Source organism: Tachypleus tridentatus, chromosome 2 (genome assembly GCF_004210375.1).
Source record: "Tachypleus tridentatus isolate NWPU-2018 chromosome 2, ASM421037v1, whole genome shotgun sequence".
NCBI classification, from domain to species: domain Eukaryota; kingdom Metazoa; phylum Arthropoda; class Merostomata; order Xiphosura; family Limulidae; genus Tachypleus; species Tachypleus tridentatus.
In genome coordinates, this window is record NC_134826.1 from 95,935,752 (window position 1) to 95,955,568 (window position 19,817).

At 32.8% G+C, this 19,817-nt stretch overlaps 1 protein-coding gene across 17 annotated transcripts in view; it reads right to left on the reverse strand.

Moving 5' to 3' along the window:
* The window catches only part of LOC143244617 (fatty acid oxidation complex subunit alpha-like), a 56,663-nt gene that overhangs the window by 16,800 nt on the left and 20,046 nt on the right, over positions 1-19,817 (reverse strand). For 6 of the 17 annotated variants that reach the window (XR_013025240.1, XM_076489620.1, XM_076489622.1 and 3 more), the window contains exons 3-6: positions 12,176-12,270; positions 5,203-5,299; positions 3,656-3,754; positions 12-116 (exon numbers count right to left, since the gene is read on the reverse strand). Coding sequence is in view for 16 of the 17 variants with exons in the window: in XM_076489620.1 (XP_076345735.1) it covers positions 12-116; positions 3,656-3,754; positions 5,203-5,299; positions 12,176-12,223 (349 nt within the window). In the remaining variant the exon portion in view is untranslated. Of the gene's footprint in view, positions 1-11; positions 117-3,655; positions 3,755-5,202; positions 5,300-11,684; positions 11,849-12,175; positions 12,271-19,817 lie in introns of those variants that run through there. The other 11 variants (XM_076489624.1, XM_076489633.1, XM_076489623.1 and 8 more) reach the window with 6 other exon arrangements.

Consider the following 19,817-nt stretch of genomic DNA (forward strand, 5'->3'; position numbering starts at 1 on the left):
ATAATAATTACCATTATCATAAGATGGAGAGAGAAAATCCTGTGGAAGCAAGCTAGAAATGCTGGGCCTTAATCTTTGTTGATGTCCATGACGTTTTTGGAAATTTTTAATGTATTCTGTTTGGATAGAAGTATTCTAAAAATATTAATTACTTCCAAATTAAGCAATTTAGAATATTTTAATATTAAAACATATCTCACATTTACTTCATACACAAACAAGTAAATTAATTCTGAAGTATTTTGTCTGCCATTTTTGGTTATCTTTTATTCCACACATCTTTTTCAATAACAAGTGCTTCAATGATGTTTAAAATAATAACACAGGTCTTAAATAGATATCATAAGAATAAAACTACTACACAATATTTCTTCTCTCCTTAGACACACTGTTACATATTAAACTGACCAGTAGAAAAGAATTTTTCTAGAACTATGATGATAATGGCTAAAAATGTAACAAAATACTCATAGGAATAAAATTACACACAAGAAAGAATAAAGTACCATGATACAAGCTGGTCAAAATACAAAAAAGAGAAACATTTAATTCTGTGGTTACATTACAAAATTCAGATAGATTCACAATATATAAAAAAATAAAAAAATGTTGGAGGTTTATGATTCCGAAATATCACATGTAACTACCAACAAGTGACCCTTAAAAATTATGTGAAAACTAAGGACTTAATATTATGTTATATCTCTAATATATAGGATATAATCTTCAAGTTAATACTCCTTGAATACTTTATTACTAGATTAGAAATGTATAGAGGACTGAGTACATAATACTGCATGTGTTCTGGGTTCCATCCCTAGTATGTAGAATATGATCTTAGAAATTAATACTTATTGAATATTTTGTGCTGAGGATTTATCACAGAATAATAACCTGGTGTGGAAAAAACAGGACATCAGATTAATGGAGTACAAATCATCACTTAATTAAAAAAAAAAGTCCTCCAACTGTTTACAGATGAATAAAAAATATATTTCATTCAAGGATTGCAGAATTGGGATGTTCCAACCTTGGAAAAGAAACAAATACAATTAACAAAATAAGAGAGAAAGAATACAGAAGATATTAAAAAAAACTTCAGTTGAAACGAGGATGCTATATTTAGTTTTGAAGCATTTTATTTAATCAGTAGTTAAATTTCACAATTATTACCTAAAATTAAATTTGTATGTATGAATTGATTGCAAAGTCAATGGAGCTAAAAAGGTGTCTGTTAACTATGAAAGAAATATTTCACATTAATTAGCTCTAACTTTGAAATAGCAGGTTCAGACAGATAGTTCTGAAAGAAGTTCTTCATATTAAGCAATTTAACATTCATGTGACATGTGGAGTTAATAGTGCTTTCTGCCATCTCTCAAAGAAATTCTTTATAACAATCAACTCTAACATTCAATTAGCATGTGTGGTTAGATATCTTTTTCTCTGAAAGAAATCCTACATATTAATATGTCCTAATATTTGAGTGACATGTGAAATTAGATAGCTCTGTAAAAAGTAAATCATATCAATTCCAACCTTCAAGTAACATGTGGGTTTAGATAGCATTTTAGTATCTCACACAAAAGTTCATGTTACTGCTTACATAGATAAGAATAAGGGTGTAAGATCTGTTGTATCAGGATTTTTAAAAAACATTTTACAAGTTGCCCCATAAAAGGCTCATAAAAACAAGAGTAAATCATAGATAATCATGGAGCTTGAAATTCTTTTAAGTAGGATTAGAGTAAATTAACCTAAGACCTTTTTTTTTTCCCTTTTATAAGCTATATGTTTGTGTGCCAGCAATACAAAGCGTGGGAGTGCTTGTATACTCAATTTGTTTTTATTACTTATCAGGATCTCTACTGGTCTACACTCAAATTGAAATTCTTTGAGGCTGAATTAAAGTAAAATAATCTATGAGACCTTGGGAATGGTCAAATATATCATTCAAAAGGGTGCAATCTCTCATGTTCAAAACATTAATTAAAACTCAAATCGATCAAGGTATGATGGAGCTAAGAGCTAAAAGTTTGTCCTTGAAAAACAACAACAAACAACTCAGAGCCATTCTATGAGCCGCTATATGTCACCGCTAATAATCAACTTCCTGAATTCTGTTTTTTACTATCAAAGTGAACCCTATCAACATGTTAACACTAGTTAAATAACTAACTTCCTAAAGTTAGTGGTTTGCTGTCAAGCACACCCTACCCAGATATCAACATTGTGGTTAAATAACAAAACCATACTATCAAGCATATCACTATCTCACTATCAAGCATATCCTATCTAGATTTTAACACTGGTTAAGCAAGTAACTTTCTGAATCCTGTACATCACTATGAAGTGTACTCTACCTAGATGTTAGCACAATTGCTGAGTAGCTAACTTTCTGAATCATGTTTCACAATCAAACACACCATGTCTAAATGGTTAGATTTCTAGGTTTCTGAATATTTTAATTTACAGACTGTCAGTAATACAACACAGCTATAAGTATGTCAAAGAATCTAAAACAACATTGAAATATCAATTTAGCTGATACATTAGAACCAGACTAGTGAAACTCTTTGGTTAAACATTATTATGATTAAAAGACAGAGAGATATCTACCATTTTGAACAGTAAGGATATGCTTTTGGACAACTTTCACAATATAAAGGAAAAACTTGAAAGCTGTACTTATTTTCTGAAGGTTACTTCAAGTTATATCTATTTCACAGTTGCAAATGCAGTGTGATAATTAGATGGGTTATTCATAGGGGAGCATCTTTATAGGGTGCTATTAACTATTAATTTTATAATGTAAAGCAAAATAATTTATACTGAATGCTATCTTTGAAGTGTTTTTATCACAAACTACCCCTGAGGTTCACTTTACAAAACGCATGAATTACCAGATTTAATCTTTTTTGTTTCTGTGTAATTTCTAAACAGTATGATTGTATTCTTGTTTTTATGTCATGCCAAGATACTGTTATTCTCATCTTAAGGTGATGTTTACTTATATGTTGTGATGGTAAAAAACTTTTCTGTAAAACTGATACTTTATGTTCTCTTGGAGAAGGTTTTTCCTTCAAACTTAGTCAGTCAAACTACTGACAGTTTACACAAAATGTCAGATTTTTCCATGAAGTTTTTAATTTGGGTCAGGACATTGTTATGAAATTCATACATAACAACTGAAAATTCAAAACAAAGATCAAGAGATGGTATAGCATTAGCATCAAAGTACCGGTTATATGATATTCAACCATATTAGCTGTACTTCTGAGTTGATCACATGATAAGCCAACCTATCTGTGTAAATAGCTCAGCCACCAGCCTAATGTATACTGGGCATGAAATTATATTGTCGGCATAAGGAAACCCTACTGTGCGTATTTTGGCAAGAGTTTTCTGACTCGCAGCGTTTTGTAAGCTCATTGTCTACTCCTGATTGGTTGCAAAAGTTGAAATGTTTGGCAAGTAAATAGCTAAGAAAGCCCATGGTTTAAGTAAGAAATTGAAATTACACAAAAAAAGGAAAAACAGAGTAGAAGAAAACTAAGTGATATATTTTTTTAAATTTAGAATTATTTACATGACTAGACCACCCAATGTAGAAAAACAACAAAATACAACACACACTGCTAAACAAATATCTCACCACGTCTTCTGGCTTCCTTTTCTTCATTGGTGAGCAAATGGGCTTCATTCCGAGTACGGAAATATGGTATTTTCCCCATATTCCCAAGGAATACCTGAACTATGATACAATAAAATATTGCATTACAATTCTACAAAGAAGTAAAGAACAAAAACCAACCAGAAAATGGGGAACTTTACATTTAACATAATACTTATTACAAAATAATTGTTAACAATATGTTAATATCAAACACATCTTTACTTACAAACATTTAGAAATCACTTCTGATTTCATTACTGGTGTTAAAAACCCCAAAAAGTTTATTCTCAAAATTCTTACTACAAAAAAACAACATTAGCTATTATGTGAATAGTTTTTATACTATTTTATCAAAAAAATTCAGAAAGAATTTGAAAGTGAGCCATGGGATTTAGAAAGATAGTTAGTTTGTGAAGGTTTATTTAAATGCAAAAATATTTCACCAAAGAGTTTTATACCTCTGCAAATACAACATAATATATCCCAAGGCCACCTGTTGACATGTGTCTTGATGAATAATAAATAATGAAAAAACAAGGGAAGGAAAAACATTAAAAATAAACTATAAATAGTGAAAATATGAAGATGTGAAATTATGTGTATAACCAAAAGAAAATATGCTATGATTATTTGTCAAAAAGTGAAAAGGTATGTACATCTATTTACTTCTTAATTTTAAACACCTGATTGCATTGTACATTGATGATAATAGCTATAGTTAATGACAAAGAAAATGAAAAATTATGTATAGATATTTACCTTAAAAAGTTTAATATTCATTTAGGTCTCTAGAGGCTATGCAAATAAAATTTGAAAATTTAAAAATGAAAAAAGTGTTTTCATACTTGACATAAAAATCACCTTTTCAGCATCTGAGTGCAAATAACTACAATAAATAAAAAAATTTTAGTAGAAAAAAATTGAAATTAAATACTTTAGTTTTGTAAAACTACATGCTATTACAAAAGTACTTATCAAGCTCTAAACAAGTTTATCTACTAGTTTTATTAACTGGAATGAAATATGACAAGAATTATATTACATCCTTGCAATGTAAGGATATGGTAACCAAAGTGCTAATACTACATCTTCTTACTATGTCAGGTCACTTCACTCAAAAATTACCAAAATTCATGATGTATTACAATGTATTTATAATGTATAGTTACTGTACAATATCATTAACAACTACATTAGATTTACTTCACTGTTTTTCATATCTCCCACTTTCCAACAAAGTAAGACACTACGGATATACAAAATCGAGACTGAAACCATAAAAGGAAATTATTATTTCTAATGTACAAGTATGTGTTTATATACATACACACACACATATCTATACATGCACAAAGTTTCCATATCAAAACCTTTATTGTGGAAATATACCATATTATTTTGTCCAATTTGTATATAAACACTTCATACTAAATCTTTAAAAGAGCTATATTTTTATGTAAGAAACAACTTGTTCAAGTATTAGTACGGGAAGCAGTTGAACTCATACTAGTTACTGTTTTTCAAACCTTTTGTCAGTGTTTCATTGCTGGTCACCGAGCTAAGAGTTATTTCAACTTCTGGTATACAATAGACAGGAGATAAAAACCAAACACCAATACATCTCTGAAAATACAAAAAAAACAATAAAACTTATTTGTAAGTAAGGTTTCAATATTCTTATAATTTTATTTTTGCTGTTGGAGGAAATACTAAAGGAAAAGAATACCTCATACAATGTCTCACACTCTCTCCCACATACATACAAATACCTAGCTTCAACACTTTAAACTACCCCTAAATAAAAATGCAGCTTTGTATACGGAAGTTTGTTAAACTGCAAAATACATCTGTCAGCAACAAAACTTTAACAAATTATGATGTCTTTCCCTGTGAATTACACTTTTCATTTTCTTTCACTTATTACTAACATATAATTCTGGTATTAGCACAGGTAGTTACAATGATGTGAAGTGGCTATACTTTCTTATACCATAGCAACAGGATGATTTTCATGTCTCAAGTTTTTTAAATTAATTATTTAATCACTCTCTCTAACTAAATATTTTCAAAATAAGTTTTTACTTTTTAGTTAATAAAGTGGTTAATTCACTTCTGTTACATCTCCATTTACAAGATGGTCCTTAACCTCTGGATAATGGTGGGTCATGGTGTGAATATCATGATGACCATTTTTCATGTTAATCCAAAAATTAAGGTGCTTTATTATAAATGTATGTCATTAAGCTTGGCATCAAAACATAGTTTATAATTCCAATTTTATATTATCTAACTTTTAAGTTTAACTTAAAATATCTAATTTAATTTTCATTTTACCTTTCTTATCTCATATGACTTGCCTAATCTTTGATTTCATTTCACTTTTTCAGTTACCTTTTTCATAGATGTAAGAGTGAATAACCAATTACAAACTCATGCTATAATTACTCATAAGCCAGATATATAAAAATGTCTAATCTTCTTGCTTTACAGATGTATCTCTAAATCTTTGATACTCACATAATCAACTCTTAAAACATGTCTATAACAAAAACGATTTTTGAGACTGCATCTAAAGGTTGTCTATTCAGCTCTGGCACTCAAAGCCAGTGGCTTTGCAAGGAAATCATAAAGTGTGTTAAACTCACTGCTCCAAGAAGTACTGGAACTTGAATGTATTAACAGCTTAACTGGAAATCCCATTCAAAATTTTTGACATTCTGTCCTAGTACTTTTTATGCTATAAAATGAACATTTGAAAGCAATATGAATTTTATGGACAACTAGTGTAGTGTGGAAGAAAAAAAGTCTTACTGAACTATGTTCTTGAATACAAACAGCACTATTTGTTAAGTAAATCTTAAATTTTTTATTTATTTTTAAATATTTGTAATACAATTTACTAAAACAAAAATTAATACCATATTAGCTTAGGTAACAAAACATCATGAAATTAATTCATGAAATAAACTTGAGCTAATCAATCATTACTTGAATGGTTTGAGGTTTGGGATGAGAATTCTACATACGTAATTGATGCAAATAAGATATCTTATTTTCCTCCACAATATGAAATCAAAACTTTGGAAATTCAAAATACTTTTATGATGTTTTTGAGAAATGGTTATCGTTCCTGTAGGTTTGAGTTTCCAATCTTTTTCTTTCTACATTCTAATAAAAATTTCATAAAACTCTAATTTTGACTTTTTTTCTTATTTGAATTAACTCCACATCCAGTTTCACTGTAGTAATGATAAGTAGCATATTATGTAAATAGCATTTTAAACAAAATTTATGAAAGAGCTAACTATTCTTACATTATTAATTATAATATTTAATTTAATAAATGTAATAAGTTTTAAACCTATTTATGTTTATATCTGTATTTAATTATTTTCCTCGGCTATTCACTTGACCAAGGCTTAACAAACTCAGCCTTGTCAGTGAAACAAAAGTTCATGTGGTCAAGTGCAAAATGATACAATTAAATCTACTTCATTTTATTCCAATAAAAATATTTTCTAAAATTGTAATGAAAGAAAACAAACAGTTGCTAAAATGAGGGATAAAAAAAAAACAAATTTACTAAATTTGATATCCATAGAAATCCAAAATAAAACTTTTGAACAGACAGAATATAAAGTTTATCACTTACCCAAAAAAACAATTAAGTTCCTAGCCAGGATTTAAAACTAACATTAATGAACAAAATAAATATATCAATGTTAATATTTATTTCAATAAACAAAGAAATCAAGTAAAAGAACCAGAAAAAAGAAAATACTTATGCCAAAAAATACAATCTTTCATGTTTAAACAACTTAAAGATAAATAGCAATACTGAGTAATAATCAACAACAATACATATTAGTTACATCTCATGAACTAACTCATTTAAGCTCAAGGTACACTTTTATTTAGCGATCAGACCACTAGACAACTAGCTAGCTTACATTGTCTTTCATAACATTAATATTTGTATGTCACCACTAGGAAAAGCTTGTGTCAGTTTCATAATATATCCACATATGATGAAATTCAACGTGTTCTAGTCGGATATGTGAGTTAGCACTTTATTTCGAAACTAAATTATATTATTAATTTTCTGAAGAGAGTATGCCCCCATGCCTCCTAGATTAAGCTGCCTTTAGTAGTTCTTATACTCTCAATCTCTCATTGTAAAATCTAGCCAAACACTCCCACCTTGACACTCCTTCCTATACCACTGCTTTGTATCGTTATTTTTATCTCCTTCTTTACATTGATACAAGGAATCTATTACAATTTAAGCACAGATGTCTTACAAGGAAAAAACAACAATTACTGTTCTGGATTTTCAACTTGATCTTCCCTAGCTTCTAACTCTGCTTTAGCTTACCAGAAGTTTATTAACAGTTCAAAAAACAGCTAAACTGTGATAATCAGCTGTGCAATGTGGCTATAATTCCTACTGAGTAGGTTGAGCACAATACACAAGTAAGCTATTAGCATGATCTGTAGAAAGATAAGAAATGGACACAACAACAGAAGTCTTTTTGTCTTGTGTTAGGAAGACCTTCAAATCTTTTTGTAGTGGACGATCTTGTTTTGCCACAACTGCCTAGGATGATTATGATTTTCTTCTTGTTCAGATAAGTTTAAATTTAGAAATATACAAAATTCTAACTGATCTAGGTTAATTTAATCACACAATAATGGGGTAACACTATTAAGACAGAAGATAATGAATGGATCCATAATAATACTAGATCAATTATTTTAAATGTATCCGAGTATCTCTTATGGTTGTATGTTTCTCACTGCCACTTGTGTCTTTTTTAATGTTTGATCTTACTTTCTGTATGACATCTTGTAATTCTGCTGTTCACTCATCCACAGTTTGAGGAGTTGTTAGATATTTTGTCTTTCAGTCCCAACAAAAGAGCATTTGTAACAAATGGAGTTTGGTTGGCATGCAACATATAGGCTCATGAATAAAAGCTTTAACTGAAAGAGTAAGTTCAGATAAATGGTTGTCCCAAGTTTGGTAATTTTTATCAATGTAAGCACACATCATTCAACCTATTTGTTTGGTAATATTTGACTGAGGATAATAAGGAGTTGTAAAGATATGCTTAATTCCCATAGCTTTACATTTTAATCCATCAATTCATACAAGTCTTTGCAAACTCACTATAATTTTGATAATTTGTTTTAGAGGATATAATTTAACCCATTTATTGAGATCTGTTATACCTAACAAATAATTATTTCTTGTAGTATTATTTTACCAAGTTCCATTAATATAGTGTTTTGCATAAATCTGGCCAGCTGTTTTGAACCAAATTTAGTAGTTTGACAAATATGGAATGATAATTTTTAATGTCCTTTATGATATCAGTCCAATAACCACATCTAGAAATTTTGCCTGCTGTTTTTCTAATACCTAGCAGACCAGTTGTAGGAAGATCATGCAAATTAATTAATATTGCTAATTTTAGTGTATTGGGAATAACTGATTTGTATCCATTATTTCCAACAATCTATTTTTTATAATATAGAACACTGTCATTCAAGACAGTGTTATTATTTATTTAGTTTCCATAAATACAGTAGAACCATCTTAAAACTATCCAGTATATCCATCACTATTGGACTGTTCAGTAGCCACATGTTCTGAAGTGCTTACATAAGCAATGGCAAAACATTCAGCTTGATGACATGAAAGTGATAACTGGAGTAGTGTAAGAAATGTAACTGCAGTTGAGCAGGTCATAAAAGTACAATGAGAAAAACTCAACAAGGAGCAGTTTTAATAATTGATAAAACTTATAGGCACAAAATAAAGGTAATGTTTAGATGATGGGGAAAATGGATGAGAAAGTAAGCATCTGAAACGTCCATCTTTGTAATCCAAAGAACAGGTATAAAAATCCACTATAGAGTAAGGAAGGAACAAAGAAGGGTGATGAAATATTTGATACTGGAAAAATATATAACAGGATACAAGATTTCAGTCTTTTTGAAACTATGAACAACTGGGAATAGAACTAAAAAAGGATGACTAGTAGGCTTGATAGCTTCCTGGAGAACAATAGTCAAAACCATTTTAGAAAAGTGTTGGTAGGAAACTGGATTTCAAAGATGAGGTTGGGAAAATGGGATGTGGCAATAGTTTAGGTGACATTACAAATTAGTTCTTCAGATAATTAAAAACACCCAATGATCTAAAGTGAAACTGCTTCTCAGGTGCACAAATCTGGCTAAACATACTGTGACCATGCCAGAATATATGGTAAAGTGACTGGTACCATTTGCAGCAGAAGACTTGATGCTTAGCAATTTGATGGCTAGCTGATGAGAACATGTAAAAGGGCAGAAGGAGGAGGTCTGGATGCAGGAATTGTAGAAGGGAGGATTGTGAAAAAAAAAAACAACTGATGAAAAAGGAGAAGTGTTGATGAGCACCTTCCACTCTGGACTCCAATAAGATAAGAAATCTCCAAAAGATTGACTGGTAAAAATAGAGCAATAAAAAGGTCCTGCAAATAAGACATGGGTAGGCTTATTTGAGCTAGATGTATGCTCCTACCCAGGAGATTGCAACAACAAAGAAGACATGTTTGTATGGAAGAGGACAAGGAAGACAACTCAAAGTATATGACAGAGAAAGTGTCTTCTAAAAATCCTTCAGGAGAAAAGCAGATGTCCCCAGAAAGAAAGTGAATGGTGGAGAGATAATGCAGGAGATGAGGGTTAAGCACAGACATGCTCCCACACCTGAATCAAATATTTTTAAGTTCTGTAAGTCCACAAGAAAATTGTAATGATGGTATGTCAAGGTGTAGAAACCATTAGGAAGACATAAGTGATATACCTACAACATATCTATTAAGTTTAGACAATCTGGGAACATCCACAAGTAGGATTCAGGATTGCCCAGCAAAGAAAGGGATGAAAACAAGCCATTCTAGCCCTGCCATTTCATCCATGTGCACCAGGAAAATGAATATCTGGTATGATACAAGGAGATACAGCAGACCACATAATGGACCCAGAACTCACAACAAATGAAAACCAAAACCTCCTCATCATAAAACACAAGCCTGATTTATGTAATGTGCACACCTCAACTCGATTGATCGGCCATGGACTGCAAGTGAAGGGCACAATCAACATGTGTGCTCTACTCATGTCAACTAAATAGTTGCCAGCTGTAGAAGGAAGGCATGGAGCCTGAGAAACTGCAAACTACAGTGCAGTACCAGGAGTTATAACAATAGTAGTTGTTATAATTTGAAATTCAGAATTCATAAATCAAACCTATATTATTTAGTTTCACTTAAAAAATAATATAACAAAGCAACAAAGCTAGGTGTTTAAGAAATTGTGAAATCAAAACATTCATGCAAACATTAGATATGTCTGCACTCTACTATTCCATATGAATAAACCAAAATCACTTTACAGTGTAGACAGAGCCAGCTACATCAAGACGATATTGTTGCACTTCTATTAGTGAAGGTTTTTTGTGTGCTCATTTGCAGGCTACGGTGCAGCTGTATCACATGTAAATTTGTAAGGGTAGGTGGGTAATATTAAGGCTGATAGTGAGTGAAAATTGTGCTTAAAGGTCAGCAATGAATGAGAAAAGCTATTATGTGAGCAGTAGTAAGGTATTGTATCAGAAGCCATTTATAAATTTAAGTCTTTTTAGAATAACTATCATTTATTAGTTCAAAAATGTTTATATTATTTCTTTCTTTGTAAACATGTTTTTTGTTGTTTATTTATTCACCAGCTTTATTATATTATTTAATTTTCATGGCTCTACCTTGTGTTACATTTGGTTCTCATGTAATGTTTCCTTTCAAAATATTTCTGTAGTTGTCATTAACAGGCTTATTTCTGGCTCAAAAAAGAGCATTTTTTTTACAAACATCACCAAGAAAACAAAATACAAACATAATTCTTTAAGATGATTTATCTACAAAAATTATCTCTGTTTTCATGATTGAATACTAATACCTACTTTTTGAGAGTTATAATTCATATGGTTTCTTTTTAACCATATAAGTTATAGTCTCCACCTTTTCATCCTATGAAATAACTGAATTGAAAGTTTTTGTTTCAAATAAAATACTTTCCTTCAAGGCAGTGCAAGGTTTGTTCTAGAACAGCCACCATTATGGTCCACTGTAGAACATAACACAGTATTAGTGGTTATGGTCACACAACATAGTCACATACCAATATGTATCTAAACATCATTTTTATACAACAAAAATACCTTCAAAAATATCAAAACATAGCAGAAAGCTCACCAGTATTATGTTTTCTCATAAAAATTATCCTATATCAAACATGAAAGAAATTTATGAAATATCCAAGTTTTACAGAAACATTTAGTTGGTGGTATCTTTGTGCCTTCAAACAGAAATGGGTAGAATACTAATAAAGTGGTCCTTAACCAACTTCAATTTTATCTCTGTTTTAAAATGTGATACGAAGCTTCTTCCTCACCTCTGGATGCACTGCTCTTGCAAACACTTCATCCAATTTCAGGTTCATGGTGCTTGAAGCTATTATAGTATCTGGACTGCAGCAATGTTATATATCTAAAAATAGTATCAGATGTTACTAGCAGTTAACTAAAGACTGAAAATACTTTTAACATCATGTATTCAGGTATGGATCAAACTATTCATAACATTTTAAAGAGCAAGTTCGGAATTTAGTAAAACAATTTTGTTGTCAATATATGCAAGTAAACTTGGCATACAAATATCGCACAAGTCTCAGTTTCTAAAGAACGTTTTTCTAAAGGAAAATATTCACACAAATTCTCTGTCTTCACTTCTCTGTGTCACATGATGCTTCTCTACTGTGAATTCTTCATTTTAGAGTTTTTCTCTTCCATGTCTACCAGTTAAATACACCAACTATAGATATTCACAGGCCAGATTTTAAAATAAGAATCTCCCTCCTTTCTCATTTCCTAAAATAAATTTATGCTCACCAGAGAAGCTGCTCCCAACTTTTCGTGCTTTTAACATTTCTTTACTCATACTTATTCTCAAAGCATTTTGATAAAGATCACCATATGTAAAATATGATAATAGAAAGACTATCACAAGTGAAAATGTAGCAACATCTAAAGGTATTTTTAAACAAATAATCATAAGTAAACTAGGACCAGATCATCAGAAAAAACAACAAAAGAATAGCAACATTCTCAAGGCACTTTTAAAGAAATCAACATATATGAAACATTATAAAATAAAGGACATCATAAGAAAAATACAGCAACATTCTCATTGCATTTTTACAAAATTTATCATGTGAAATGTTGTAAAGGAAAACAGGAGAGGAACAAAAGCAACATTCTCAATGCAATTTATATAAATCACTAAATGTGAAAGAGAATCAAAGGATATCAGATGAACAATACAGCATCATTCTCAGTGCATTTTATAAAAGTTACCATATGTGAAACATGACAGAAAAGGCATCAAGAAAGAAATTACAAATATTATAGCGATATTCTATTTAAAAAAAAATCTTTTCTGAAACAGTATCACAGAAAGGACACTACATATAATGCAACAATACTAAAACAAGTATGCAAAGATTTCAATGCAATTGTTTAATCTTAGTCAGTGCCTCATATTTGTTGGATATTTTATCTTTTACCATTTAATAATCATTTAGAGACCACAAATATAATACTTAAATTAATGAAAACAAAAAATAAATATAAAAATGAGTTTATAAATTATTAACTATAAAGTGTAAATTCTTGGTTTATAAGTTTGTCTCAGTAGTTTAAGATCTTTTGTTGATAAGTTTGACTGTGATATTTTGAAAATAAATTTATGTTTAAAACAACTACATGCTAAAATTCATTAAATAAATTGCTTCAGTTGTTGAGATTTTGAATGATAAACTTAGTACTTTTCACAAAAAGATTTTTCTCTTCACAAAAAATCAGTCTTGATACAAAAACTGGTAAACAGTACAAGTTAGTAAGAATTAGCAACACTTGCACTCAATTACATCTTGTTTAATCTTCAAATCTTCATTTACACATTCAAATATGAATTTTGATTTCTTTGCAACTCTTTCTAGCTTGCTCATAATAATACACATTTCCCTAGAAGATAGAACCATTAATTAACAAAACCTATTATTTTAAACAATGAACTCATAAATCAGCATTTCAACCTTCATTGGGAAGTCTATTTTTAACCTAAATCTATAAATGTATATACCTATCTATATATTTACAAAATTTAGATCATTGTATTTTGCCAGAAAAAAAACAAAACAAACTGCTTTTAAAAGCATTAGCCTAGAACATATACAAGGTTGAGTAGGTCAGGTATGGAAGGGTCTAATATATGTTAAATGCTGTTTTTATGCTTCTAAAGCAAACAGTTAGATTATGTACATGGATGAATTAACAGAGAAACAGAAGATTTCTTCAGGTTAAGAGCATATTTAAGTTTATTTTTAATGTACATTCCTCACCTACCATGCAATGAGTTCAAAATGACCATCATATTCAACAGTTCAGTCGAATGGTGTGCAAAATTTATTAATTGTGCTTCTACTTTTAACCATTTTTTGTTGCAGTTGGTTTATTGGTTGTTTGGCATTTATTGGTGCAAAGCAACTAGGCTATTTACACCAAACAACTGATAAAAAATTAAAAATAAAAGTATTAAAATATTAATATTAAATTATTAAAATATGTAAAAAAGAATCATGTTAAAACAAAAGAAAGTCCAATTTTTTAATAAAAACTTAGAGATAAAATGGCCAGTAGACCATAAAAATTTAAAAACACAACTGAGGTGGAGAATGTCACCATTGCCAATTACAATGTCCAACATAAAGGGTGAACCCATGATTAAACTGTGTATAAAATGGTGCCGGCACAATAGTTAAATATGGGCTATTGTGACTTGAGTGACACACAGACTGCATATTGGTGCATCAGCCCCAGATAAAAAGCAATGAGTTAAAAAACTGACCAATGTGTAGTCTAGTTAGGACAAATTCCTCCTTCCAATCCTTACAGAAGCAAGATGGCCAAAGAGCAACAGAAGGTTTGATCAGGAAAAATTTGTTATCATGTTGCTCACTCCAAGTTGGCTGCCAAATGATGCAGAGCTGAGCCTTGAATACAGGACCATAGCCCATGTATGGGACAGGCATGACCATGATAGCATCAGAGCAGGCAGATTTAGCTGTGATGTCAGTGAGCTTGTTCCCTGCAAATACTTACATGGCCTGATATCCATTAAAACCAGATAGAAGTAGAAAAGAAAAGAAATGGGCCAATCAGTTTTGAATATCAAGAAGAACAGGGTAAGAACTAACGTGAAGCAATTCCACGGCTAGTAGAGAACTAAGCAAGTTGATGTAAATAGAACAGTTTGTATACTGCATAGCTTCTATGTGATCCAGAGCAAGATAAGATAAATGGTGTACATTTCACCAATGAACACAGAAATTGTAAAGGGGATTCTGTGTGCAACCACCAAACCAAAACAAACTATGGCAGAGCCCACAGAGTCACATGATTTCAAACCATCCTTCCATTCCCACATATACGGCCTACTGAGAAAGAAAAACATAACCGAAAGTGGAATGCTGTGGTAAAGATCAGTGTTCTGAAGCACACATTAAAAACAGTTGCAAACAGTGGAGGTGTAGAAGGCCCCTTTGCAGAGCCAAAGCCCCTGATGATGAACAGGGTCCAACATCTTTGAGACCTAGGTTCTGGCAGAGCCATAGACCAGAGACCCATAGTCCAGTTTTGATCAAATGAGAGCAAAATAGATTTTTAGCATAGAACACTGATAGTTCCACAAGGGGTGGAGGAGAGTTCATGGAGGATGTTCATTGCCCTTGCACACTTGACACATAGCTGCTTGATGTGTGGTATAAAGATCAGCTTATGGTCAAAGATAAGCCCCAAGAACTTTGCCTCAGGGACCATGGGAAGTGCAACTTGTCCAAAACAAAGCTCAACGGTCGAAATGAATACCCTGTTGACAGCAGAAGTGCATGCAAATGATTTTGGAGCGAGAAAAGATAAAATCATTTGTTGTGTTCTACTTCAGTAAACAAATGAGGGCAGTTTGTATCTGCCGTTTAATAAAACTCATGCTTGATGACTGACACAAGATGTGGAAGTCATTGACATAGAAACCATTTGCAACTCTGGAGGGGGGGGGAATTGTCCACTGATGGCATTAATCTTTGTAATAAAGAGTGTGACACTCAAGACACATCCCTGAGGGACTCCAAATACCTGTGGGAAAGAATGGGAAAATATTGAACCCACATGGACTTGGAATCACCAGTCCATTAAAAAAGGGCACATGGCCATGCAACCCACAAGTGGAGGTTTCACAGGATGCTATACCTCTACATAGTATCACAAGCTTTCAGAAGGTCACAAAATAGAGAAACAAGATGTTGTTGTTTGAGAAAGGGTTCCCTAATTGATGTTTCAAACCAAATCAGATTGTCTATGGTAGAGAGCTGTCATTGGAACCCACACTGGGTGGGCAAGAAGTAGTTTGGTTTGAGGAACCAAACAAGATGAGCATTATCCATCCTCTCTAAGATCTTATAGAGACAGCTCGTCAAAGCAATTGGATAGTAGTTTGAATGAATCTTGGGATCCATCCCAGGCTTAGAAAAAGGGAGGACAATGGCATGGCACCAAGCATCTGGAAAAATATTCTCTTACCAGATCCAATTAAAAACAACCAGAAAAACAGCAAGAGAGGCAGGAGAGAGATGATGTAGTATCTCATAGTGAATATCATCAGGTGCAACTGATTTACTGCCAGACCAATGAAGAACAAGCTTCAATTCCACCAGCATAAATGGATGATTAAGGTCATAAAGATGACCAGCCCAAAAAGAAAGATGTGATCATTCTACCCATATCTTAATGGCAAAGAAGGTGGGGTATGATGAAGAAGTGCTAGATACATGAGAAAAGCTTTTTCCAAGAGTACTGGCAATGCTCTGGATATTGGCAACTTCCTGGCCAACAGAAGCAAGATCAAAGGTGGGGGGAAGAAGCATACTGTCCACTGACCTTTTGAATCTTGTCCAATATGACTTTATAAATGGTAGTAGAAGAGATGCTAGATGTGCATGTAATTAATTAACTTTTGGCTTTAATGTCTGAACTGGCTGAGCATGTGTGTGGTTGCAATGAAAAGGTTTAAAGGTATTCGAGGCCTGTTTTTGAACTTCCCTGCCATATGACAGGCAGGATTCCATCATGCATGAGAATACTGTGGAAAATTTGTCAAGATTTTAGGAATACACTGAACAGCTGCTTGTACAACACAGTCAGTCACTGCTGCCACGCAGTCGTCTATCAATGGCTTACAGATAATGGCAGGATCAAGTTCCAAAAGAGCACTGAAAGGGGTCAGTTGGCATGGTCCAATTTCCATCAAGACACACATGTTGGGTGGTATCGACCACATTCAGTCTCTCTCAAAATAATAGGAAAATTATAATTGTCCTGTGGGTTATTGTCAACCCTTCAAGAAATGTAAAAGAAAATTGAAAGAGAGCAGATAGAGAGATCAATAGCAGTAAAAGACTGGCTAGGTGCATGAAAATAAGTTATAAGAGTCAGTACTAAAGAGAGAAAGGTTGTGTTCTGAGAGCATGCACTCTATGGAACGACCCCTCCATCAATATCAGCACCACCCCAAAGGGGATTATGTCCATTAAAATCCCCCAAGATTAAAAAGGGAGATGGTAACTGCACAAAGAGAGCATTGAGATCTGATTGATCACAGGTCTCTTGAAAAGCCAGATAAAGAGAACAAATAGCGATGGCTCGACCCAAGGAAATACAGATGGCTACAACTTCCAAGAGTGTATCAAATGGCAAAGACAAGGTGGGCACATGCTGATCAACCAGCAGTGCCTCCCCTCCATGCACTTGTCCATCACACAACCTGTCATTTCTCTACAAAGAAAACTGCCAAAGGGTGACTGCATCAGCAGGTTTCAGAAATGTTTCCTGTACAGAGATACACAGAATGGTAAGAAAGAATAAGATCCTTAATGTCATCTATATTTGAATGAAAACCCTGGTAGCTCCACTGTATGAAAGAGGACATTTTTATTTATGTAGAGGAGAATGGGACAGGGAGCTCTTCTGTTTTCCCCACATTTTATTTATTCATTGAATGGAGGTCCATCAACCTCCATGAATCCTCCTATGGGACGAGTAGGCAGGTCTCTGTCTGTGGACAAAAATTCCAACAACTGAAGGCATGAACAAATAACTGTTTTGTATTTTAGGGTTACAGATGAGGATGGACCTGAGTAAACACCCAATCCTGAAGCTAAAGGAAGTGGACCCATGCAGGCACTCAAAGGAGTGATAGGGACAGAGATGAAAGTAGATGTAGGTTTATTAATTCTTTTAACCAAAGAGAGCAAAGAGTCTTCATGTGTTTTGCAAACAACTCTGCTGGATACGTGGAGAAATCTGTCTGCACTCGCACTGTGGCAGTGGAACAAAATGCAGCAGCACACACCTGAGATGGAGTGGGGAATAATAACTTCTTAGTCTCTAGGTAGGAGATATTGTTTATAGTCTTCAACTGTTGCACCTCTTTCTCCTCCACCCACTCAGGACAAGAAATATAGTAAGAGGCATGTGAATCACTATGGTTAACACAGTGTGATTCCAGTTCACTCTCATAGGTACCACCACAACAAGCACAAGTTAAAAACCACAACATGATATCTTTGAGAGACCGAACCACTAACACTGGAAACATCTGAGAGGGTTGGGAATATATGGCCATATATTACAGTTCAGAAAACCTGCTATGACTGTGGCAGGAGGACATGGCAATGTAAACATCAATATCAAAACATTAGTAGGGATCATAACTCTGTCTCTGAGAGTGTAGATTCTGTACACTGCAGAAATGCCTTGACTAGAGAAACCAGTGAGGATCTCAGACTTGGAAATGTTCTTTAAATTCCTCTTAACTATAACTCCTCAGGAAGAATTCAAAATTGCATGAGGAGTAAATTTGATGGGTATATATCCCCAATGGCCTTTGACTTTAAGAGAAATTTGGTATGTTGTGGTGAAGATGTTTCTATTAAAATGTTTCTAGAACATAACTTCTTTACTGACTTAGGGAGTCAGCAAGCCCCTCTAAACTCTTTTGAATAAAAAAAAAAGGAAGACATCTGCCCTAAGGCTTTCTTGGATGATAAATGCATAATTAGAAAGTGAGGTACAAAACTGAATATGATGACCATACAACAGAGTCATCCATGCATGGTCATTTTCTGATAATATGATTTTTTCTAATTTTCTCATTTTTATTTATTTTTTCATGAATTGACGTATCCATAGTAAAGTTAATACATTTCAGTGCCCACTGACCCCACCACCATGGAGCACTACAAGGAGCATAATACAATGCCAAACAAGAACAGGGTTTCATGAGCACTATAACTGAAAACCACTGGTACTTTGTTGACCCTAGTCCAAGTGGACCAGCCAATTGATCCTGGTTGGGGGGGGGGCACCTCATGGACATCTGTCTACAGGAATTTAAGGCCAAAGTGGTGTGTTAGGGTTGGACCTGTAAACCACCAAGATCCTCTCCTCCCCTTCAAAGGTTGCCACACTCAGCAAACATGTGAGTGGATGTTTAGATCCTAGAGGAGGTAAACTGAAAGTACAGAACCTTCTCTTGGAGGTCCTCTCACCACATAAAGGAATCCACCTTGAGGAGTTTTATTGTTGTGATTACTTCCAATCACTCATAATAACCTATTTGTGAATATACCATACATATGATTTTCGCATAATGTTTGTTATTACAGTGATGCTTAATAATAGTAATATTTGTATGGTAATTTTAAAACTTTTAATTTTTGACTTACATGTATAAGTTATGTGCTTCTAGAGCAATTGTGTCACTCCCACAACTCTCCATAGTTTGCACACTACAGGAATGTGATTATCTAATAGAAGTTCCTTATTTTTAAACCATCAGAACTCCTGGTGATCAACATATGTTACTCTTGTTTCATTCTTATTACAAATATAAGTTGAAAAGAAAATTAAATACATTCATAT